The 24,656-nt window shown below is 34.2% G+C and overlaps 10 protein-coding genes across 10 annotated transcripts; 4 read left to right on the forward strand and 6 right to left on the reverse strand.

Annotated features, from left to right (window-relative positions):
* Positions 1-2,447: 2,447 nt before the first annotated feature.
* On the reverse strand, positions 2,448-4,484 carry FMP40 (Fmp40p; the record flags this gene model as incomplete). The annotated part of the gene is made up of 1 exon (XM_041551276.1): positions 2,448-4,484. The coding sequence occupies one exon, from the start codon at positions 4,482-4,484 to the stop codon at positions 2,448-2,450; it is 2,037 nt and encodes a 678-aa protein (XP_041407210.1).
* An 875-nt stretch (positions 4,485-5,359) lies between these two features.
* GRE1 (Gre1p) lies at positions 5,360-5,821 on the forward strand (the record flags this gene model as incomplete). Its single annotated transcript, XM_041551277.1, has 1 exon — positions 5,360-5,821. One exon carries the CDS (start codon positions 5,360-5,362, stop codon positions 5,819-5,821), a length of 462 nt encoding a protein of 153 aa, XP_041407211.1.
* A 707-nt stretch (positions 5,822-6,528) lies between these two features.
* Positions 6,529-7,977, forward strand: KABA2_06S03850 (cation diffusion facilitator family transporter; the record flags this gene model as incomplete). The annotated part of the gene is made up of 1 exon (XM_041551278.1): positions 6,529-7,977. The coding sequence occupies one exon, from the start codon at positions 6,529-6,531 to the stop codon at positions 7,975-7,977; it is 1,449 nt and encodes a 482-aa protein (XP_041407212.1).
* Positions 7,978-8,582: 605 nt separating this feature from the next.
* On the forward strand, positions 8,583-9,590 carry ALG5 (dolichyl-phosphate beta-glucosyltransferase; the record flags this gene model as incomplete). The annotated part of the gene is made up of 1 exon (XM_041551279.1): positions 8,583-9,590. One exon carries the CDS (start codon positions 8,583-8,585, stop codon positions 9,588-9,590), a length of 1,008 nt encoding a protein of 335 aa, XP_041407213.1.
* Positions 9,591-9,924: 334 nt separating this feature from the next.
* CET1 (polynucleotide 5'-phosphatase) lies at positions 9,925-11,673 on the reverse strand (the record flags this gene model as incomplete). The annotated part of the gene is made up of 1 exon (XM_041551280.1): positions 9,925-11,673. The coding sequence occupies one exon, from the start codon at positions 11,671-11,673 to the stop codon at positions 9,925-9,927; it is 1,749 nt and encodes a 582-aa protein (XP_041407214.1).
* Positions 11,674-12,020: 347 nt separating this feature from the next.
* FAS2 (trifunctional fatty acid synthase subunit FAS2) lies at positions 12,021-17,696 on the reverse strand (the record flags this gene model as incomplete). The annotated part of the gene is made up of 1 exon (XM_041551281.1): positions 12,021-17,696. One exon carries the CDS (start codon positions 17,694-17,696, stop codon positions 12,021-12,023), a length of 5,676 nt encoding a protein of 1,891 aa, XP_041407215.1.
* Positions 17,697-19,451: 1,755 nt separating this feature from the next.
* Positions 19,452-20,366, reverse strand: SSO1 (syntaxin; the record flags this gene model as incomplete). Its single annotated transcript, XM_041551282.1, has 1 exon — positions 19,452-20,366. One exon carries the CDS (start codon positions 20,364-20,366, stop codon positions 19,452-19,454), a length of 915 nt encoding a protein of 304 aa, XP_041407216.1.
* A 741-nt stretch (positions 20,367-21,107) lies between these two features.
* Positions 21,108-21,839, reverse strand: NSL1 (MIND complex subunit NSL1; the record flags this gene model as incomplete). Its single annotated transcript, XM_041551283.1, has 1 exon — positions 21,108-21,839. One exon carries the CDS (start codon positions 21,837-21,839, stop codon positions 21,108-21,110), a length of 732 nt encoding a protein of 243 aa, XP_041407217.1.
* Positions 21,840-22,475: 636 nt separating this feature from the next.
* VMA11 (H(+)-transporting V0 sector ATPase subunit c') lies at positions 22,476-22,970 on the forward strand (the record flags this gene model as incomplete). The annotated part of the gene is made up of 1 exon (XM_041551284.1): positions 22,476-22,970. The coding sequence occupies one exon, from the start codon at positions 22,476-22,478 to the stop codon at positions 22,968-22,970; it is 495 nt and encodes a 164-aa protein (XP_041407218.1).
* Positions 22,971-23,141: 171 nt separating this feature from the next.
* Positions 23,142-24,557, reverse strand: RVB2 (RuvB family ATP-dependent DNA helicase reptin; the record flags this gene model as incomplete). Its single annotated transcript, XM_041551285.1, has 1 exon — positions 23,142-24,557. One exon carries the CDS (start codon positions 24,555-24,557, stop codon positions 23,142-23,144), a length of 1,416 nt encoding a protein of 471 aa, XP_041407219.1.
* Positions 24,558-24,656: the final 99 nt, after the last annotated feature.

The raw sequence follows: 24,656 nt of genomic DNA on the forward strand, positions 1-24,656 counted from the left end.
TGTGATTATATATATATATATATGTATGTACTTACCATGTTATATGCATGGGGTATTGAAGTATATATCTTTGAGGGTCCTCAGTTACTTACTGTTAGAACCCAGTGCATTCGTCATGGCCCCCTAGTTCCGCCTTTCACGCTATAAAAAATTTAGAGAGACGATCCTGGACTCGCTCGGAGATCTTACTCGCTCTTTGGCTTGGTCTGCTCTCTGTGTGTATAATGGAAAAACAAACCCACAGTGAAAAGCATACTATATACCTACGATATTGTAAGTAAGCATATCTTTTTCATTAGCTGAACTCAAGCAGGTACACAAGGCTAGTTTAGGTGTATGACCAGTATGAGCATTGCTTATGATGATGATGATGATGATGATGATATAAGCTTTTAATCGATGTTTAGTCGTTATTTTTTCTCATCTTGAATCTGTTCGCTAACGTACCGTTATGATGGATATCCGAGAATATTAATAATTAATTGATGGAAGTTTCTATTACTATTTTATGTGATTCTAGTTGTAATTTCTTACTAACCCATAGATTCACTATCTGTACTATCTACTTGATTACCTTTATAGTAATATTCTATCAGTTGTCTCTTCAGACGTAAATGTACACCTGGAGCTTTCTCATCACCATCGTCACTATGACTTGATTTTTTATTTTTCACTTCTTCCTTCTCTATTATACGTGATAATATTCTATCTGATAAAGGTTGTTTTTTCTCTTTCTTTCTATGAATCTTAGGTACGAGTGTTTCATCGATCAACGTATAAAATTGTTCCAGATTTTCTTCAATCTCTGGTAATTCAGAGACTTTAATATGTTGCATTTATAATAGGTTTTGTGTGTGTGTATGTGTGTGTGTATGTGTGTGTGCAGAATTAATTATGCTCTACTAATAATTCATACATGTATCTATATATGTTCACTTCACTTTTTTTGCTTTCAACAGAATATATGACTAAGATAAATGGTTAATATGAAATTTGATACACTTATATTATATATATGTGTGTGTGTGTGTAAATCGAATATATCACAGAAATAAGAGTGGTTTAATGAAACGATAACTATGAAGCATCATTATATCATAAAAGAAATTAACTAACATATATATATATATTACATAAGAAGATAGCCAATGTTGTTTTCAATTAAGAAATGAGTGTACTAGATGCAGTATTGCACTTTAGCAAATTCTTCTATGGTGAAATATTCCATAAAATCGATAATAAATAAATATTCCAAGAGTGGAAACGTTATCAGTTATGAAGAGAGATAGACAACTGAAATATTATTTATTATATTCAAAAGGGGGAACAGCTGCAGCATAACCATCGAACGTTTGTTTGTTTGTTTGCTTTTCCAATCTGCTTACCATAATCCTCTGTGTGTGATTGTGTGTGTGCACCCGAAGAAAACCGTTTATGAAATATATTCGTTGCGAGATTTATGTAATTTTATTGGCAGAAGCGAAGAAAGGACTGTGCGAGCATGGAACTGTCTTCAAATCAGTCAGTCAGTATTGTTATTGTTGTTATATAATCTTGATGTCTGCTCAACATGAACAGAACTCACCCTATGAATTAGGAGTAGTTATCCTAATGCATAATGAGGTTTTGTTTATATGTGGGGGGAGGGCACTGAAAGACCTCCAAGGGAAACCATTCCTCTCATTATTATGTACGTACACATATTTTATATTTCTCTAATGTCGGAAGTTGCCAAGTAATAACAAAAATACTATGTGACTGAGTATGTATATATATATATACGTAACATTCTCTCCATTACAAGTGGTTCGTTTATTCAGAGAAAATGGTACTACTACTTAACCTTTTTCAGACAATGGTTCTTACACACTGCGTATTGATGGTACAGATGATACAGCGGTCAGGATTGGGATGAATAAAAAGTCAGGTAATATGTATTAATTAGAACAGTACTTACCATTCATTATACATAATACCAAAACTGATGAATGATATTGAAACTCACCTCATCTTTTAGGTGATGGTCAGCTTAGATATACATATATATGTGTCACGCTTGTTATCATCCATTGCTGAAAATAAACGACCCATTTTGGTTGTTGTATTTATTTGTTACCCCTGGGGGAAGCGCCCAGTCGTCCCCGCACCAAATACTGAGAGATAAATATCTTTCAACACCCACACATGCAGACACCTGTATCCTGCGGTAGTTTTAGCAAGATATTTTTAATTGTACGATTCCATATATAAGAGTATGGTGTTACCGTATTGGGCAATGTCCCATTATGGCAATATCTGTATCTGTATTTCTAATATCTATTACGCACATGTTTTACTAAATGGGGTAACACCATATTCTTATTACTGATAATAGAAGTGACGTTATTTATTTCAATATTTATTAATAGTGTATGTTATATATATATATATATATAGTACTTATGTCATTAACTGGAACAAGTGGATTGAGTATTTAATCGTCCAAGAGTTTTCTCATAACCTGTGTAGGTAAGCCATCTCTTGCTAGCATCAGCGCATAATTGTGGTTCCCATTGAGTAGAATCAAATGGATTACTACACATCAGAGTTAGTTTTTTTAACAATGAAAGATCTAACGGGGTAGTATCATCGACCAATGCATCCCTTTGGTTCACCGTAATATCATTTATTACTTCTTCTAATATCCAATTGTGGGGAATAAATAATGGATTGTACCGTTTGGAAATTTCTATTGGAGATGGACCAGAAGTTAACCATAATCTATATTCAGTGGTCCATTCTTGTATTTCTTTGAAAGTCTCATTTAATAGTCTCATCTCTCCACTATTTATTTTGCTCTTCCCTTTACCTTCAATGTATTCATGTCTTTGTTTGGCGGTAATGAAACAGGAAATATAATTTTCATCCTTTTGTATATCCTCTTCAATACTCATTTGATCAGGAATATCGTTCTTATCAAAATTTTGTAAATTGACAAAAAATTGTGTATAGTCAACTTTAGTTAACTTCAGAATATTTAATAAAGGCTCCACTATCGTACTACAAAATAATTTAGCACGTTCGGCTCTGCTTTGAATAGTCTGCTTAGTTTCGTCATCCTCGTACACAACAGTCGGGTCAGAAACATTTTTGTCCCTGATGTTTAATTCAATTCCTAATCGTCTTGCCATTAAATCCGCATATGTGATTGTGAATCTATATTTATACTCATTAGCACATAATCCAATTAACTTATTGGCCCTTATAACTAATTGTTTCTCCTGCTCTTCATTTAATTCTTTAATATCTATAATACCATTTTGACCTGATCCAATTAATAATGCCATAGAGTGGGCTAATTGTGTCAAATTAAACCATATTGCTGTAGGTTGATTACCTAACGCATACATTCCATTAATATCATCATGATTAGGTGTGTAACCAGGATCGAATGTATCCATAAATCCAAATGGTCCAAAATCTAAAGATAGGCCCATTATTGATGTATTATCTGTGTTTAATACACCATTAACAAATCCATAAGCTTGCCAATAAGCAACACATATTGCATTCAAATTGACAATATGTCTAAATAATAGATCATATTTACTTAATGGGGTATCTATCCTTAAAGGTTCTTTATTTTCTTGTGATGAGTTCTCCTTAACTTTTTCATCATTACCATCTGGGAACCAATCCTTGCTAAATGTATTAATATCATGTTTCGTTGTAGCAAACGTTTTACCATTTTGGAAAACTTCATCTATACAAAATTTTGATAAACTCACAAGACTCTTTGTATCCGGTCTTGATCTATAAGTATCAAAATTACCAATACGTATCCAACTTGGTGCAAATCTACATAATACTGCGCATGGTTCTAATCCATTTCTTAAGGCTTTAGTCCCAGGTAGTAACGTCAATTGTAACACTCTTGCACATGGCACGTTTATGTTATGGAGGAATTCACTCACAACGAATTCTCTAATACTAGATCGTAAGACGGCTTTCCCATCTGCAAATCTTGAAAAGGGGCTTTTCCCACTTCCCTTTAATTGCAATGTCTGGAAGCGACCCTTATTATCTGGAAGATCGAATAAATTTAAGACTCTTCCATCACCTAATTGTCCGGCAAACTGACCAAATTGAAATCCTGAGTAGGACATACTGTAAGGAAAAATTTTACTATCATGATAAATTTTATTCCCACATGTTATATCAAAGAAATCTTTATCCTTAGATAGTTGTAAATCCCTGATAGCATTGGGAGATGTTATTAATGGTTTGTATTCGGGTCTATCTTCTGGAACATTATATGCAAAATGAGACCCTAATGAAGTGATACGAGGAATATGGGAAGGTTTATTAGAGGTTTTTTCCAGTAATATTTCTTGTGCTTGTGATATCGATTTTATGGAATCATCTGGCATTAACTTTTCAATAAATCGCGACCTTCCGGTACTCTTGATACGGTTAATTATGTTGAATGGAGAAAGCTCAGGCATTTCTTTCTTATCTTTTATTTTGACTAGTATCCCTTTAAATTTATTTCTTTGTAAACGTTGTTGATATCGATTTTTTAAAAGTACCCCTCTTTTCCTTTCTTTTTTAATTTGTTCTTTTGACCTTTAGTGAATAGGGACCAATAATAATATAAATAATGCAAATAACACCTTTCACTTTTATATCAAACAATAAAATAGCAATGCTTGCATTAATAATTCACAATTATGATATCATCTGAGAAAGGCTAGAACAAATAAAATAAGGGTACGTTGCAAGTCATTATTAAAAACAATCGTTGCCAAAAATTCTTATGATGGAAAGAATCGAAAGTTGTTCGTTTCCCTTTATTTCTCTCAATACGTAAAACCATCGCGCGGCTGGGTTTGACTGTCGTTAGTATAAGTCATCAAATTAATGGCATTGGTTATTGAATCTTTCCAGTTAAGAGTCTAACAATCAAGAATAATTAATGATTTGGGTGGAATTTAGCAGTAACTGGTCAATTCAAGAAAATCATTTTAATGATAAAAATCATTTTTTTAATATGAATAAATTCAGTCCCCTAAAGGGTACAATAGTAGTATAATTATTATTTATTGACATCAGTTAATTGTTTAAAACTATATTCCGGTTTCTCATTTGAAGTTTAAAGGGAGATGTAAGGGTCAATAAGTTAGATACTTAACTTTGTTCGAAAACATATATAAAGGTACTGGATGAACTCAATGATCATTATCTAAAATTGGTATTTATATGTATGTACTTTGTATATAATAATTATTGTCATTTGCTTTTACTAAAAAAAATTATTATCGATTTAACAAACTACACAACTGAGTGGAATTTATATTAGATCAATACACATACACAAATAATGTCAAACCTATTTAACAAAGTTTCAGAAAAGCTTCCAGGTCACCACAAGAAGGAAGAAGATAGTAACCAATCTTCTCAAAACCGCAGTAACCAACAAAGAAACCAAGGTTTCAACAGTAGTACTGCTGATGACTCCCAAATGTCAAGTGGTATGAGAGGTAATGACTTCACGACTTCTCAACAAGATGAAGATTACGGAAACACAGGAAGAAAGGGCAATATGTCACAACAAGACTGGAACACTAATCAAGATTCTCAGTTCGGTTCCAACCAACAAGGTACTGGTACTTATGACTCTGGTGGTGCTCAAAGAACATCGGCAATGGGTATGGGTGCAAACTTGATGAATGATGAGGACAATGACGACCAATATGGTGGCGACCGTCAACAAAGAACTACAAGAAGCTCCGGTAGACGTCAACAAAACAACGATAACATGGATAACGAAGGTGATTGGTAGTGAAACAATTCTGCTAATTCTCTCTTTCCTTTTATTTTAGAAATATAACCTTCTTCAGGTGATTTTCTTTTTTCCCCTTCTTCTTCTTCTTCTTTTCTTTATAAGATATATACAGGTAAACTTTCAAGTAAAGTACGAACTGCATAGAGATGAACCATATGTAGTCCGTATATATTTATATTTATATTTTTTTGTATTCGTTAAATCAATAATCGTTTGTTGAATATTGTCGAATACCTGTCGAATGATTAGTCCCATCCTGTAAGGTGCATTGGTTTAAGATTTCCCATCCATTGTTCATGTCATTGCAAAAAAAGGGTGTTGTAACTTGAATATTAATATCTTCTCGGCGAAAAATAGAAGGGAGCAAAAACAGTCTCTATCGCTAGTAGTAATATTGAGTAGAGAACGTATAATGAACAAAACTAAATATTATATAATGGCAAATATCTCGATGCATTGGATAATATTATTAATTCAAATTGTTTAATATTTATCCACTCTATCAGAAAAGAGTGAGGTCAATATATGTACTGTTATTTGAAGATTATTGATATTTTGTTATTCCAAGCACATAAAAAAACTAGAGCCCTGTCGTATAATTAATTTTTACTTTGCATATTGGCTTAATTAATTTGTATTCGTTATTATCATTAACCATCCAAAGATTAGTTTGTGAGAGAGAGAAAAAAGAAAGAAATACAACAATGTTTAGACTGCCAGCTGTTACAGCAAGAAACTATGTATCTCTACATATAACGTCATCTCGTTCGACTACCACCAATAGAGTGATCCGTATTTCGTTAGTGAATAGATTTCATAATGGATCATCGATTTGGAATCAAGGAAAGATTACTTCTAAAACAATCATCAAAGGTAAAACTCTAGACCAAACGAAACAGGAAATACAAAAGGAGAAATTTTCAGATATTTTTAATACCAACGATCATGAACATGTTCATCTTCAAGAATCAGAGACGGAAACTAGTGATAGTTATCATTTGGGAGCCAAGGATCGTAAGACAGACAATACCGGTATATCTGCGGGTCGTCTCACACATACTCATAATCACACACATTCACACTTGGAACCTAATGAAATGTTAGTAGCGAGTCTACATGAGATTAGAAAAAATGCAGGCGTTAGAATTACATGGGTGGGACTCATGATTAATGTCGGTATAGCTCTAGGGAAATTTGTTGGTGGGATAGTATTCCATTCACAAGCATTATTAGCTGATTCTATTCATGCTGCAAGTGATCTTATATCGGATATATTGACATTAGTATCAGTTAACATGGCTTCAAAAAAACCAACAAGTGAATTTCCTTACGGATATGGGAAAATTGAAACTGTAGGTTCCTTAGCAGTATCCACTATCCTAACCATGGCAGGTGTTTCCATTGGTTGGACCTCATTATGTGCAGTTGTTGGGCCAATTGTTCCGCATACTATTATTGAGACAGTAACCTCATTCTTAGGTACACAACATGCACATTCACATTCACATACCATGATACCTGAAGGTGTTACTAACATAAATGCGGCCTGGATCGCTGGTGGTTCTATAGCATTAAAAGAATGGATTTTCCAGGCAACGAAAAAGATTGCAATAAAGACAAACTCTAATGTTTTGATGGCAAACGCATGGCATCATCGGGTAGATTCTCTAACCTCATTTGTAGCGTTGATTGCCATCACTTCTAGTCATTTCTTCGGCATTAGTTCATTAGATGCTCTTGGTGGTCTTGCAGTTTCAGGTTTAGTCATCAAGGCAGGTGGACAAGGTATGGTTTCTTCTTTGAAAGAGCTGATTGATCAATCCATTGCTCATGAAGACGAACGTTATATCAAGATAGAGACGGTTATAAAAGATGGTCTGAATAAGCTTGTCTCTGATAACAATTCTGATAAGCCATATGAGGTTAATGAATTGACAGTGCTTGCAAGTGGTCCAAACACTCGTATACATGCAATCTTACAAGCACCTATACAAAAGTGGGATAATTTACTTGGGATCAAAGAGATGGAAAATGTTTCTGATTATTTAAGAACGGTTATTAAGAAGAACGTTAGCAATGTGGGTAAAATAGAATTCGAGTTTATAGAACAACACAAACATATCGATATTGATAAGAAGAACGTTGCCAAATAATTATATATATGGATATATTATTATGTATCTGCGATACTTTCATATAAATAGTGTTCTTTTAATGTGTAACTTCGTAGTCTCTTCATGGAGTAATGTAGGTTCCATGCCGTTATGACCGTGTGCAACAATGTTCACGCATTTACTTATGTACTCCATATAGGGTGACTCCTGACACAATACGTAAACGTGGCACATACAACCCAACTCATCCAATAAATAGACTCTTCTTCTGGTTTTTACCTCTCGTTGCTTAAAAAGGTGAAGAATAATAACAATGGTGGAACCACGCGTCATTAACATGAAATGCTGTCAAGTGATGATTGAAAAAAAAATGGTGTTTGGTAGGTTCAATGATAATAATAATAACGCTACGTGGAAAATAGATATATATACATACGTAGGTAATAGAGAATCGGATTTTGGATGAAATTATATCTAAAGAAGTGTAATTATTTCATTAGAACGTTGTATTATATAGTTTAATAAGAAGATTTATTTTCTGGTTATTCATTGATTAGTCAATTCCGTAAATTTATTGGTGTACGTTCCCTGGAAATACTATAACCTTGGGCTATTTTTAAGGTTTCAAAATAAACGGTAAGAAAATGCTGCATTTAATTAAGGAAACTGCTCTAGTTCTCCATACTTCCAATATTACATATATCCTAGGTACGCTTATCATAGCTGGGTTTGTTTCAGTTTATGTAATTGTCATTCTTTTATCCCATTCACCTAGAAAGGCACATCCTGAAGAATTAAAATATACAACATGCGATGAAAACGGAGATCTAATAACAGACGATTTACCTAGTTCTCCTGCAGATGGAATTATACTCTCAGTGGTAGTCCCCAGCTATAATGAAACTGGAAGAATACTGGCGATGTTAACGGATGCAATTGAGTTTCTACAGAAGGCTCTTCCGGAGCAATGGGAAATCTTAATCGTTGATGATGGTTCTTCAGATGGAACTTCCGATTATTGTTTGAGACTGTCACATGAAATATTTAAATTAAAGGCAAACCAATTGCGTGTCCTCAAATTTACTGAAAATAGAGGTAAAGGGGGTGCTGTAAGACAAGGTTTGTTACATATCCGTGGTAAATATGGTCTTTTTGCTGATGCAGATGGTGCAAGTAAATTTAATGACGCACAATCCTTGCTAGATAATATTAAAGAAATGGAAAAGTCTACGATCAAAGGTGAAATATACCCAACAATGGCAATTGGTTCTAGAGCACATATGGTTAATACTGCAGCTGTCATTAAGAGATCGTTCATTAGAAATTGTCTAATGTATGGTTTTCATACTCTAGTTTGGGTATTTGGTATCCATTCTATAAATGATACACAATGTGGGTTTAAGATGTTCAATAGAGAAGCCATCGATGAAATTTTCCCATATTTACACACAGAAGGTTGGATTTTTGATATTGAAATATTGTTATTAGGTATTATTAAAAATATTAAATTCAAAGAAATTCCAGTCTCCTGGCATGAAGTGGGTGGTTCAAAGATGGACTTGGCCATCGATAGTTTGAAAATGGCAAAGGATTTAGTTATCATTAGAATGGCATATATTTTAGGTATTTATAACGCGAATAAAGAATGTTAACAAATCATCAAAAACATTTGAATATTCAATTTATAAGGTTCCTTAATCTATTCAATCGTATATATCTCAAGCATGTAATAAATCCGTAATATATATCTATGGTATATATTTGTATTTGATCAATATAATTTATCATTTAATTCTATTTAATAAATTTTCCATATCTTACCAATATCAACTAAAAGTTAAAAACTAATAAGAAATTTTTCAGTTCATTCTTCACAGACAAATTTATGTTTTTTACTTATATAATTACAAAAAGTTAAAGATCATGTACACTTTTATTTTATATGATAGAAAACCAAATATTGATATTTTTCCCTTTGAGCTCAACTTACTTTTTATTACCTTCAAAGATATCATAGGATAAAGATGTTAGTTTCCTACGGATGATAGTACCATTGTTCAAAAAAGTTCTGATTACCGCAGCATACTCTTTACTATCATCATTGATTTTATCAAATGCGTTCAGAAGTGCTGGTGTGTTTATTTCTAATTCAATTTCATATGTTGTCTCGGTATGTCTTCCTTTTACACCTTGATTATGGTTTTGAACTGTTGTGACATCTACCCTTGTACATGAGTCATTATGGATATAACTGACACGATCCTTACTTCTCTCACTAACAGGAGTTTGATTCTGGTATTTCTCTGGTGGTTCATTTTCAGGTACTGGTAATTCGAGGTTCAAAGATATTTTCACATCGTAACTATCCTTCGGCGACAATAATAGGATCTGAGAAATATGTCTCTTTTCGATGAATTGACCTACACGACCTGTTTGAATATCTCTACTCATTCTCAAAAATCTCGGTCTCTGTGTTGAAAGACCAACCCTGTATACAGAATCCTTTGTTTGTGATTCAATAATGCTAAATTTTCCAGAATTTTCATTCATCTCACTTACACCACGAATATATTTGTTTAATTCTTTAAATAACACTTCGTCCACATTTGGTGTTAAATGGGCATCCAAATCTGTATAAACAGCCTGAGAAGCGATAGGTGGTGAAACACGCTCTGGTGATTTAGCCTCCACAATTAAACCAAATTTCATCTCCAATTCGATAAAATGTCTGAGTTCAGGCTCGATGGAATACACCGTAGCATACACCCAATCTTGGACAGATTTGGTCAAATCATCATCTGGAATGATGTTTAAAAACGATGAATCAATCTTAAAATCAGATGCGTCGATACTTTGTAATGCACTAATTGTCGGTTTCCACTTTCTAGCCCATGTAGGCACATTTTTATATTTGTTAGGTTTGGATACAGAAGAAATTTCATTCAGCACTTCCAAATCTTTTTTAATGTTATTTCTTTTGGATATATTAGAACTTTTCTCTTCAAAAATATTAGACATTGACTCTTGTTGTTCCTTTGTCTTTTGCTCCTTAACAGGCTTCTTATTTTTCTTTTTAAGAATAGAATTTTCCTGTTCTTCCTTTTCATTAACAGTTGTAGAGTCTGCACTTTCATTTGATTTCGGTTCTTTTTCTTCATTATCTTCCTTTTTGTTCTTTTGAATATCTTCCTGTTTCTTTTTATCAGTATCTTCTTGTTTCTTAACTTTAGTAACACGAGTTGTTTGAGGCTTTTGTGGTGAATTGTTATCTTGTTTATCATAATCGAATGTCATTCCAGAATCAAAATTAATTTCACCTGTACCTCCTAGTTCATCATCTGTGTCAGTCTCATCATCGTGTTGAGTCACAGAAGGTTTCTCTATAGGCTGTGGAACTTCTACACTTGACGTTGACGGTACAGATGATGTTCGTACTGGTTCAGTATCAGTTGGATGTATTGTAACATTAGTAGAATCATCATTCAATATGTTGCGGTTCTGGCCCATGTTAAATTTTTCATCTCGTCTTGAAGGTTCACTTGTACCTGTAATAGGATCTGTATCTTCTGCATTATTAATATCTGCGATACCAATTGATGTCTTTCGTACGGGTTGCGCATTTTCTACTGAATTATTGGTTGTGTTGTTGATATTTTCACTCATCTTTTGTAATTTAATCTTATCACCTTCGTCATGGTTGACAAGATCGTCTAAAGATAGGGCACGTTTAGTCATTATGCAAGGAATTGGCTAGTATTGTTTTTGATAGTAAAGGAAACGATACAAATGGAAAATTCTCCAACAATTTCTGAAATTGGATTATTTGAAATGATGTTTGATATCTATATATATCTGTCTCAACAATGTACTCATTGTTTTGAAACAATTTTACAGTCGTCCTAAAAAGCTCTTCTTAGTTTACTTCATATAATGTTGAAAAAGGCGAACTCAAATGTTATCATGTTCGACGAATATCACTTTAAACGTTATATTTAAAATTTATGGAATTACTAGGACACTTCTAAAAAATAAAATACCATATTCTAAAACTTATATTAATCTATTTATATATATGACTATATCTATTTCTTATTGGCAATTGCAACTGCGACTGATTGGAAATCATCGTGTGAAATAGAAACTTTTACATCAGTAATACCAGCGGCATCGGCAGATTTCTTGGCTTCGCCATGTAGAGAAACTTCTGGGCCATTGCCATTGACACGAGTGATCTCGATGTCCTTTAGAGAAGCACCAGCACCTTTAGATTCAACGCCTAGGGATTTGAAAACAGCCTCTTTTGCAGACCAAGTACCAGCGAAAGAGCTTCTAATATTTGGTTGTTGGTTACAGTAGGAAATTTCACTCACAGTAAAGTTACGTTCAATAAATGTATCATTTTCAATGTTGATACTATTAATCAATTCTGAATCAACACCAACAGATGTACCTGGATTTTTACCAGATAGGGCTTCAGCAGTTAATTCTTTTAAAACTTTGGCAGTCTCGTATGTACCTTTACCATTGTAAGATGTTTCGTTTTGAATAGCCTTTTGGGTAAAAATCAAATTGTTGTTCTCCTTCTTACAAGGAGAGACACGGGCTAATGGGTCTAGATAAACTGGAGCTTCTAATTCATCGCTGTATGGAGCATGTTCCTTACTTACAAACAATTTATTGTTGATCATACCATTTAGGAAGAACTTACGTGCACTTCTTTCCCTGTTAGTAACCCTGTTAACGTAATCAACGTATCTAGCTTCATCAATAATAGCATATAGATAATCTGGATGAATAACAATAGCTTGACCACCCTTTTGACCGAAACCAAAAGATGTGACAGAAACAGCCTTAACACCATCGGTCTTCATAGACTTGGATGGATATAGAACATATTCAAAGTCCTCTAAGACCTTGTCCACATTGTCTGCGTTACGGTTACCTGGAATGACACCAGTATTTAAAATTTGTAAAGCACCATTCAACATCCAAGCACCAGCAGCACCCTTTGGATGGCCAGTCAAAAACTTTTGGAAAACACCGATAACTGGGTTACCTTCAGATCTTCCTAAATGCTTAACCATATCATTAATTGTTGACGATTCGTTCTTATCATTAGCCATGGTAGAAGTACCGTGGAAGGAAGCGACGTCTAAGTCATCAATGGTTAGACCATATGTGGCCAAAGCACCTCTTAATGGAGCAATACGAGAATCATTCTTCCAGAATTCGTTACCCCATTGGGATTGGGCAAATTGTACTTGTTTCTTAGCTTCAAGATTAATTTCATTGCTACGTTCAACCAAGAATTCTTCTTGGTCGACGATTGGAATGGAATCGGCTTCATATCTCAATAGTTCTAATTCGTTTTCAACCCATTGTTGAATTTGAGATTCACGGTTGACTAATTGACGCTTTCTGTAGCCAATATCTAGCATTGGAGTTGGGAACTTGAAGTTACCGTGGAATTCCCTAGCAGTAGTTAAGATACCCTTACCTGGAGCTGGGACAGATCTACCAATCTTATCCGTGGCAGTAGCAGCAAGAGCAACGATACCATAGATTGGAACACCCATCTTTAAGGCTAAATCGGCGTTCATGATAACTTGAATACCAGAACCTTGAGCTTCCATGAAACCGGAACGTGTAGATGTGGCAGGTCTTGACATTTCAGATGGAGTACGACCATGTTCGAATTCTTCAATAGAGTTGGAGGTAGCGTTCATGTTACCGAATTCGTAGGAACCTTCTTCTTGGAAGTCATCGTAACCACCGACTATACAAATTTTAGCCTTACCAGATAGAATAACTTCAACACCGTTATCGACAGATTCAACAGCAGTAGCACATGCACCAACAGGGGTCTTGATAGGACCAGATGAGGATATTAACAACATGTTAACCCATGCGGACATGGTATTGATAAAGGATTCTTGAAGAATATCATTTTGGACTGGTTCATCTTTGTAACGATCTTTAAACATGCCACGTAGAGCAGAAACACCACCCATACCGGAACCGGAACAGTTACCAACTTCAGAAACGTGAACGTATTTATACATTTCATATGGGTCACTAATACCTGAGGAAATAAAAGCCTCGACAACAGAAACCAAAACAAACAGAGTAATTGGATCAACTTGAGCAATAGTGTCTTCAGAGATACCGTATGTCTTTGCATCCCAACCGGTTGGAATTTGACCAGCAACAAGTCTGTCAAATCTTAAGGCCTTTGGAATATATAGAGTGGCACCCTTTAGAAGTTTAACAGAGTATTCACCAGATTCTGGAATTTCGAAAATATCAACCTTCTCACCATGCTCATGCTTGAATTGTTCTGCAGTTTCCTTAGAGGCTTCAAATGGTTCCATGTCTTCTTCAACAATGATTTCTTGGATCATGTGTTTCTTTTCCGGGTTGTAACCGTTAAATAATTCTGGTTCAATTAATCTGATACCAGCATGGTCCAAAATGTAAGCTTCGTATTTAGCCTTAACATCTTTATCGTCGACAGGTTCATTAGTCTTACCATCAACCCAACCGGTGTATGGGCGACCCTTCAAGTTACCATTATGGTATTTAATCAAACCCATCATCCAGGCCATTTCAACACAACCTTCCAAAGAAAATTCACCGTCTGCTTCCATTTCCCATCTAGTTCTGGAAGAACCCCATGGACCAACTTCGGCGAAACCAGTGACGACAACAACCTTTTCTAGATCCAATAGACCCTCTAGATCCTTAGAAGCGGATGCTTTGATTTCCTTATATGGTTTCAAAGTTGGGAAGTCAAGTTTGATGTTGGCTCTTGGTTGAACTTCGACCTTAGTGTAAGCTGCATCGGCATTTTCACCATTGACAACCTTGTGTTCTAGAGCAGTTTCGATGGAGACAGCCTTTCTAATTTCGGAGGTTTCAGTTAATTCGCTACGCAATTTACGGGTGAAATCCTTCAAATTCTTAACATATTGCAGACCACCATTCAAATCAGCCATCACAGGAGACTTTTGACATAGTTGAACAACAGCAGGGTTTAATAGACCCAATAGGTTGAAAGCCATTTCCTTTTGAGAGAATGTACGAACACCCATTTTTTCAATACCTTGAGCAATAACATTGTTAGCACTCATTAGACCAGTACCTCTAGTCCAACCGATAATAGCACCACAAATAGTCAATTGATCGGCCCAGGATTCGGAGTGCCATCTATTGAATAGTGTTTCTAAGGATAATTTGGATTCAGAGTATAGACCGTCACCACCGAAAGTACCGTGATTTGGTGACATTGGTAGGATAACTTGAGCTGGTCTAGTTTCAATACCTCTGGCAACCTTTTGCTTCTTAACGTAACCCATAATTCTGAAGATATTAGTCATCATAATTCTGTGAGCAAATTCAGATTTAGAGTCAATGTTGTCTAATTCGATACCATTTTCTGGAATAGCAGCAAATGGGATGATGGCATCTAGATCCCAGCCAAGACCGCCGTTCTTTGGATCATCGTAAATGTAGTCCACTAAGTTTTCACAATCGGTCTTAGAAGCTTGGTTGAATGGAACAACAATCAAGGTAGAACCCTTGGCACCGTACTTAGCGTACAAAGCTTGGAAGAAATCTAAGACTGGCTTAATAAATGTGTTTGTAGTAACAACGACCTTGGCACCACCTTGCAATAGACCTTGTAGAATTTCACCACCGATGGAACCCTTACCAGCACCTGTCAAAAGAATGTATTTATCCTTGAAGGTAATACCATTAACAGCAGCCTTTTCTAAACTATCTAAGAAGGATTCAGATAATTGACGATCGTATTTCCATGACCCATCCGATAACTTCTTCTTTAAATGTAGGAAAGGAACAGTTTCTCTTGGAATAGTGGAAGACACAGTCTTGGTAATAGTGGATTGATTTGGTAAAGATGCAACTTCCTTTGTAGAGTCAGTATCCAAATCATCATCGATGACACCAGCTAATTTAGTAGTTTGAGAAGCATCGATCTCTTGAGAGTTTTCCAAGAACTTAACCAATTTACCGTAAAGGTTTTCAAATTCCAATTGAGTAGAGTCAGAGACCTTGTGAGTGGAAGCTTGTTTTGTAATAGCCTTGTAAACACGAGCCAAATCGTCTTCGATAGTTGGTTGAAGTTCTTTAGTCAATGGACCACCAAGAGCCATCTCTTGAATGTATTGAGACAATTTTCTAATGTTTTCTCTTGGTGTTTCGTTATACTTGATGTTACCATTCTTATCAATTTCAGTGGTTGGTCCAGTTGGTTTTGAAATATCCCTGAAGACTGGATCCATATCTAAGACCATCTTACAGTTATCAATCAATTGTTCACCCAAAGTCTTTAGCATTTGGTAGTTTTCACCCTTCGATGGGTCAGTCTTAGAAACATGATATTCCATGAATTTAATTAGAGCTTCATTGGATCTGTTCATAATATTGATGGCTTCAGTGACAACTTCTCTATCAACATTTTTTAGTACACCATGAATGATTTGGAAATATAAAGAAAGTAAAGATTGTTTAGCCCAATTCCAAGAGGAATCAAAAGTTCTAGCCTTCTTTCTTGAGAAGGCAGTAGATAGACCATTAACGTAGAATTCACCCAATTCTTGAGTGATGAAATCTAATTGGTTTTGTAATTCAGTGACGGTATCTTTTTCCTTTAAGAATTTTCTTTCACCATTGTCTAGATCCATCTTCAAGTAACGAGCAAGGACTTGTAATTGTTGACGGGCCAAAATCTTATGATCCTTAGTTAATTCATCAAGGGCAGCAACATCAATAGTGGCAGTACCTGCACCAGCACCGCCAGCACCACCAGCCGCAGCACCTGCTGAAGCACTAGCCAAACTAATACCAGCCATAGAGGCGTATTTTTGAGCACTAGCGTCAAGGAATTGCTTAGCGTCAGCTTCAGAACCTAAACGAGAAGCAGGCTCATTGGATAGAGCGACCAACAGGACAGAATCTTGTCTACCGGTACCTAGACCCCAACGAGTCTGCAAGTATTTTCTAGCGATAGTGATAGTGAACCCACCAGGCATCTTTGAAGACATTAATCTTGAGATCAAAGAGGAAGATTGTTTACCTAGAGAACCTGGGAAAGTGTCTTGGAACATTTCAGCTAATTCTTCCAAAGGAGTATCTTCTGGTTTTTCAGGTGTGTTACCAAATTCTTTACCTAGATCACCAAGAATTTCATTTTGAACAGTAGATTTACCACCGACTAAGTCCTTAATTGTCTTGGATAATGGAATGGCATCTAGAGTCTTCTTTAACTTATGAGCAACCAAAGTATGTAAGACCAAACCAGCGGTGACTTGAGCATCTGGAACGTCAGCAGCTGGGCCAGCTGGAGCAGCAGCAGCAACTGGAACAGCAACGGCAGCTGGAGCGGCCGCAGGGGTAGCAGCAGCAGCTGGAGCAGCAGCAGCTTCAGTAGAATCGGTTTCAGGTTCAACTGGAGCAGGGTCAGTGGTATAATAAATTTCCTTGGAGTCCTTAGAGTAACATAGAACTTGTCTTTGTAAAGATAAAGCAGCATCATAGGATTCGTACTTATTTTTCAAAGTTCTTTGAGCCATCCCAGCCAAAGTTGGAGAAGGACCAATTTCGACAACTCTTTCAGTGTTAAAATCTTTTAAGAAGACATCTTGAGTTTCGATCCATCTAACTGGAGAAGCGAATTGATAAGCTAATAATTCGGTTAGCAAGGTATGAGCTAATTCTTGCTCGACTTTTGGTTTCATTACCATATTGTGTAGCTAATTAGATATTAATTACTCTTTATAGTGAATTATTATGATTGCCTTTATAACCAAGTAATAATAATATCAATATATCTACCCAAAAATAATAAGAAAGATTGGTGTCTTCTGAAAAATATGTTTTATATATAAGAAATTCGACAAGATAATAATAGCAAGTAGCAATTAACCGTTGCAACAGCGAAGTCTATGAACGCCGTGTAACCCTTTTGCTGTCAAACTCTCACTGTTGAAGTTTGTTGAATTTACGATGTCAACTGAAAATAAAAAAAGTGTTGATATGCCCCTCTCTGTGTCTCTCTGTAGTGCAATATTCTGGTTCCTACCTGTTGAGAGTTGCTTCACGCGTTGAAGAATCGTAATAACGAATAGCGAAGTTCATTTTCTTTCACATGCACGTTGAATTTGAGAAATTTCACATGCTTGAAGTGCCGTGCAAAGTTATGTTGGTGTGTCACTATATATGACGTTGTTTAAACAAATGTGGTAACAACGAAGTGTCACAGAGGTTATATATAATTTATTGATTAGCATCAACAACATTAAGACAGGGTGAAGCTCACATTTCAAAGATTTAATATGTAAGATTACAATTGAAATATATGTTATGCTCATAATAAAGCCCTAACTGAAAATTATAAGTTGACAGACGCGAAATGGCTCTTATAGCAACTGAAAAGTACAATTCGCTTTAGGCCGCCTCTTAACGAAGAAGGAAAAAAACAGAGAGAGAGAGTGAAAGTTGCAGTTTTTTTCTCGTTGGGCTTGGGTTATATAAAGAGAGAGGATGTTAAATAAATATTATATACATTCGTTTACTCAATTTTCATTTTTTTAAAGAAAATAGAATATTTTAAGTAATAGCAAGCAACATAGCTGTTATATGTAGGTGTACGACATATTCTTTTGGGAAACGCATACAGTAGTATCGTCCATAGAATACGCGTACATTACACGTATAACAGTATATGTGAAAAGTATCCAAGGACATTCAAAGCCTTTTCAATGATAGCGACATTTTTTGTTTTACAAAACTTGTCAATTTCAGGACTAGTTACCGTGGTTGCGACCACACCTACTATGTTCACAACCCTACTGTTGTTGGAAAACTTGTCCTAATTGGAAGATGAATAATTTATTTTATGCCCTTTTTCCACCCTAACCTGTATTTGTCTATATATATTCGTATATTTATTCAATTTTTTTAATTAACTTTGATTTTATTAGAGTTATTCAGTTACAATGTTGGGACTAAAATATCTGGGTAACAAAATCTTTATATATATTTAATATCTTGATTGGTCGTCTTAGTAGTAGTAGTAGCTCAAATGACTTTATATGATTAATTTTTCATTCTTTTTATTTTTTAGGTAAATATACATAGCTATTTAAAAATAGTAAATAAGTGAAGTTGAAGGGATAATATACACAGAAACTGGAAATATTAAACAAAGAGAGTGTTTTATTCTAATAAATATTAATAAGATGATTTAGAACAATATCTATTTGTTTGTTTGTTCTATCTAAAGATAAAAGAAAAAGGGTTATTAATTAAATCATTACAGTTAATGTTTAGTGGTGTTGTTTTTTAATGNGGGGGGGGGGGGATATGTCCTTATGAAAGAGAGAGAAAAAAAGGGTTTAGATAATATAATAATAATACGTTTGTTTATGTTTGAATGTTCTCAAATTTAATTTTATTTTTTGATTTTCATTTTTGTATTTTTTTTGGTTATATCAGTTACGTCTTGTAACAACAACAGATGGTACAACGACGACAACAACAACAACAGCGAAAATCAAAAACAAAATAATGTAACATCTAATTTTATTTCTTCTTGCTCTTTTAGCACTTTTCACAGCTTTATTAGTATGACCAACACCTTGTTCAATATCTTGTTGTGCATTTTCTACATTTTTATCGATAACTTCAATGTTTTCTTCTTGTTCAATAACTAATTGTTCCATATCATTAAACAATTGAGTCAATTCAGCCATTGTCTTTTCTAATTTTAATAATTCTTGGTGTCTTGCTTGAACTTCAGCTAAAGCAGTCTTTGCTTCACCACGTCTATTAGCATTTAACAAAGCTTGAGAGAAGATTTGTTGACCACCAACATCACTAATTGCAGCTTCGACTTCATCATCAGTAGCTTCCGGTTGAACAATTTTATATTGTCTCTTGGCTTGTTCTTTGTTTTCTTCTTTATAATTTGAATCAATAATTCTATAATCTTGAATTAATTTCAAAAATCTTTGTCTTGAATTTTCTGCTTGAGCTTGTTTATTTGAATCATGTAAACCATCTTGTTGAGCCAATTTAATATCTGTCTTTAATTGATATTGTAAATTTGATGCTTGAGATATTAAATTATCTAATTGATGTCTAACTTCTATTTCACGTTCTTCATTGACTTGAGTTAATAAATTCTTATGTAATGAATCAATATTATTAATAATAGTTTCATATCTATCTAAATTTTCATTAATTTCATTAATTTTGTTCATAAATTGTACAAAATCACCTTGATTACCATTTTGTGATTGTAAATGAGCTGAAGATGAAGGTTGTTGTTGATTATTATTATTACCATTCATTTCATAGTTCTCCGCATATGGATTTTCTTCTTCGTATGGATTATTATAACTCATTTTTAACTTGTTTACTTGGTTACTTGTTTGTAATTAATAATCAAATATTAGTAACTGTAATATATGTAATAAGTTAGATGTCGAGAAATTTATAAACAGTAACAAAATATTGAAAGAGAAAGTTACTTTCTAAACAGCACTCCCTCAAAAATCAAAAACTAAAAAATTTAAAATAGAATATTGCACAAATATGAAAATATTATGAAATTTCCTCTTTGTTATATCCCAATATGTTTAAAGACTTCTGAAACCACCACCACAAGAAAGCTAACATCAATTGTAAATAAACAAATACAGAGAGTGGAACTGCTGAAATTTCAACTTCAACTTCAACTTCAGCAGTTCCCGCATAAAGAAAACCGCAAAAGAAAACTTTTCTCGTTTTTTCACTTTTTTTTCCGCAGCAAATACTGAAATGTGACCATGTTGTACGGTCGTTTCCTGTGAGAAATACCGAAACCAGAACGCGCCTCTTCTTCGTTCCCGGAGAGAACGACAACAAAACGAGTAGCAAAGGAGAGAGAAAAAGCCACACGAAAATAGAAATTTAGTTTTCTTTGCGTGTGTGATGTCGTGTTGTACGAACAGCACGTGTTATCACTGGATACGGAGATGAGTTTGCTCTATATACCTAATCTATAATAAGGCAATAGAGTCCATTAGAATATATATATTTGTATAGTTGTATATTTGTATATTTGTATATTTGTATATTTGTATATTTGTATATTTGTATATTTGTTATGCTTGATCCTGTTGTAAGAAGGCTAGCAAAGTCTTGAGTTTGGATAGACTTGCGCGTGTGTCGGGTATCTGTTCCTTTGTAGAGTGTAAGTCAGTTAATATCTCACCATAATCTTTAAGTATCGTTTTGTTATTAAGATCATTCTGCGTAAGAGTATTCGGGGTAGTATTATCATTATCATTATTATTATCATTATTATCATTATTATTATTATTATTATTATTATTATTATCATCATTGCTACTGCTGTTTAGAGTGTCGTGTATACGTGCATCTAATGACTCTAACATCGTTGTTGTTTCTGTTTGATACATTGTATTTATTGTCTGTGGACCATCTCTTCTTAATTGTGATACTTTCACTGTTAAATCTTCCCATTCTTGGTATTTTTGTCGTACTTCTTCATTCAATTCAATGTCAAATGGTTCAACATATTTTTGTTGTGTATCTGTTAACATCCCGTTCATATCATTGTTATTACTGTTTTCCAGGTTTACTATATTTAATGAACCCGATGACATTTCCATTACACGTAGCAAATACTCTTGTAAATATATTTGGATCTCTTTTATAGTCTTATTAGAGGATCCTTCTGCATTAGTAGTAGTAGTAGTAGTATCACTAGGTAAGGATTCAGAGACTTGCTCTTGTAAAGATTCTAATAATTGACCATATATTGCACGGATTTGTTCTACACTAACATCCACTTTCTTACTATAACTAGACATTTTCTTCTTCTTCTTCTTCTTCTTCCTTTTTTTCTTCTCGAACTATCCTACTCGATTTATTTGTAATACGTATATAGAGATATTCCTTAATTGCTTACCCTTATTTGTTATATAACTTGTAATTTTATGTCATTTATTAACTGTTATTTGTTTAGTTTGTTTTTAGTCACTTAGACTTATAATGCTTTAATGCGCGTTTTTTTTGATTTCTTTGCTATACCAACTTTCGCTCTTTAATTTTCACTATGTGTTGCTAATATTATATAATTTTCATTTTCTGTTAAGAAAAATTTGGTCTCTTTTTTTTTTGATTTTTGATTTTTGAAGCTAAACTAAATTAGCAGCCATCTCTGCAACAAGGTAATAATCATTCATATATTTAATTTTAATTTTGCAACATTTAATTATTAACAAAAAAAGAGATTATATTCATATAAAATTTGCTTATTGATCAATATATATTAAAATATATATATATATATATACAAAAGTGTTTTATGTATGAAATAATACATTATATTTTAATATAGTAATAACACAAACTACCATTATAATATTAATATTTCAAAACAAACTACCTTTTTTTTTTAATTATTTCATTTTAATTTCAAATTGGCTCCATACTATATACAAATCATGAGTAGTGAAATTATATCTAATCCATATGCTCCATTCTATGCTCCATTCTTTGGATTTGCAGGTTGTGCAGCTGCTATGATCCTTTCATGTGTAGGTGCTGCCATCGGTACTGCAAAGTCTGGTATCGGTATTTCAGGTATTGGTACTTTTAAACCAGAATTGATTATGAAATCTTTGATTCCAGTCGTCATGAGTGGTATCCTGGCCATTTATGGGTTAGTAGTAGCCGTATTGATTGCAGGTAATATCTCTCCCACAGAAGATTATACTTTATTCAATGGATTCATGCATTTAAGTTGTGGTTTGTCAGTCGGATTTGCTTGTTTATCAAGTGGCTATGCTATTGGTATCGTAGGTGATGTAGGTGTTAGAAAATTCATGCATCAACCTAGATTATTTGTAGGGATCGTGTTAATTCTGATTTTCTCTGAAGTTTTGGGATTGTACGGTATGATTATTGCATTAATTTTGAACACTAGAGGTTCTGAATAAGTTTTATTATGTTTCAAACTCTTCTCTTTTTTTATTCCTTTTAAAATATATACATCTTTACATATCATAATAAACAACAACATACAATTATATCAAAGACAGATTTGTGTTCTTATTATTACTGTTATTATTTTACAATTATGTATATCTTACTATATTTCTTTTATATACTCATTCAGTGGTATCCATGGCGCTATCATCCACAGGTTTTGAAGTAATTTCTACTTTACCTTCATCATCAATATATTGATCAATATTCTCTTGGACATATTTCACAGATCTAGCACTATCTAAGAACAACAAATAAGCACGTTTCACATCAACAGGATCAACTACATTACTCTTTCTCTTTAATGCAATTTGTTGCGATACAGATATTAAATTGGCACTATAACGAAGACTGGTCTCAGTACCGGTCTTGGTTAATAAGTCCAATGCATCCGACGATAGCTCGACTTCTTCTTCTTGGGCCCTTATTGACAGGATCGTCTTGATCTCTTGTTCGTTATAACCAGAAGTTGTAATGATAATGGATCTATCCAAGAGATCTAATGGAAGACCATGTGGGGATTTATAATTGGTACCTCTGGTTCTAGAGATACCTCTGTTAGTGGCCATCATAACAATAGGAGCAAATTCATCCTCTAAGGCTCTGTTGATAAAGGAGAAACATTCAATATCTAACATGTGTACTTCATCGATAAATAATACACCTGGAACAATCTCTGCTTTACCTTCTTCCTTCCATTCGGCAACTTTAGTATTTATTTGTTCTCTGACTTCAGATCTAATTTCACCAGTATCACCAGTAAATAAAGCCAAGAAACCTTGCGTTCTGGAGTTAATCACATCAATTTCATGTAATGACACAGTATGGACAACAGTTTTCCTCTTTTGTAATTCACCTTCTGGACATTGAACAAATCTGGTATCGGCACCCATGGCATCGTAGTCTCTAGATCTGGCAAATGATCTACCAAGTTTGGTAATCTTACCACTTGCCTTATCAATGGAAATGACATCACCAGCAAGAACTTTCTCCTTCGTTAGGCCATCAATCATCTTGTTACCTAATTCGTAAATGGTCTCCATATCAGTGGTCTTAATGGTCAATTTACCTTGTTTATGACCACCTGTGATAGATCTATCAATTTGAATCTCAACAACTTCACCTTCAATCAATTCAGTTTCTTCTTTAATCTTAATACCAATAGATTTTCTAAAGGCTTGAGTTAAGGCTTCTGTCTTACTTAATTCAAGTGAAAATATTTCAGAACCTGCAATGGCAGTAAATGGAACATCTTTACCTAAGGATTGCGAAAGACCCATTGCTAAAGCAGTCTTACCGGTGGAAGGAGGTCCGGCCACTAGGACAGCTCTACCAGCAATGGTACCATTTTGAACCATCTTTAGGATAATACCTGCGGCTCTACGGGCTTTGATTTGACCAACCATACCTTCAGAGGTTTCACGTGGTTGAAGATTATCATCCAAACCTAACCCAGTGATATGCGAATGGGAAGCAATTAGTGATAATGACTTCAAGGAATCAGAAGTTTCAGAGGCATCGGTAGTTTGAATAGACATTTTTCTTATTTGATTTATTGAATTATAATATAATCTTCTTTTTCTTTAACACGACTATTCTTCGCTAAATACTAACAAATCTTTAAAGTGGTTTGAAAT

The sequence above is a fragment of the Maudiozyma barnettii genome (assembly GCF_903064755.1).
Source record: "Maudiozyma barnettii strain CLIB 1767 genome assembly, contig: KABA2_06, whole genome shotgun sequence".
Classification (NCBI taxonomy): Eukaryota; Fungi; Ascomycota; class Saccharomycetes; order Saccharomycetales; family Saccharomycetaceae; genus Maudiozyma; species Maudiozyma barnettii.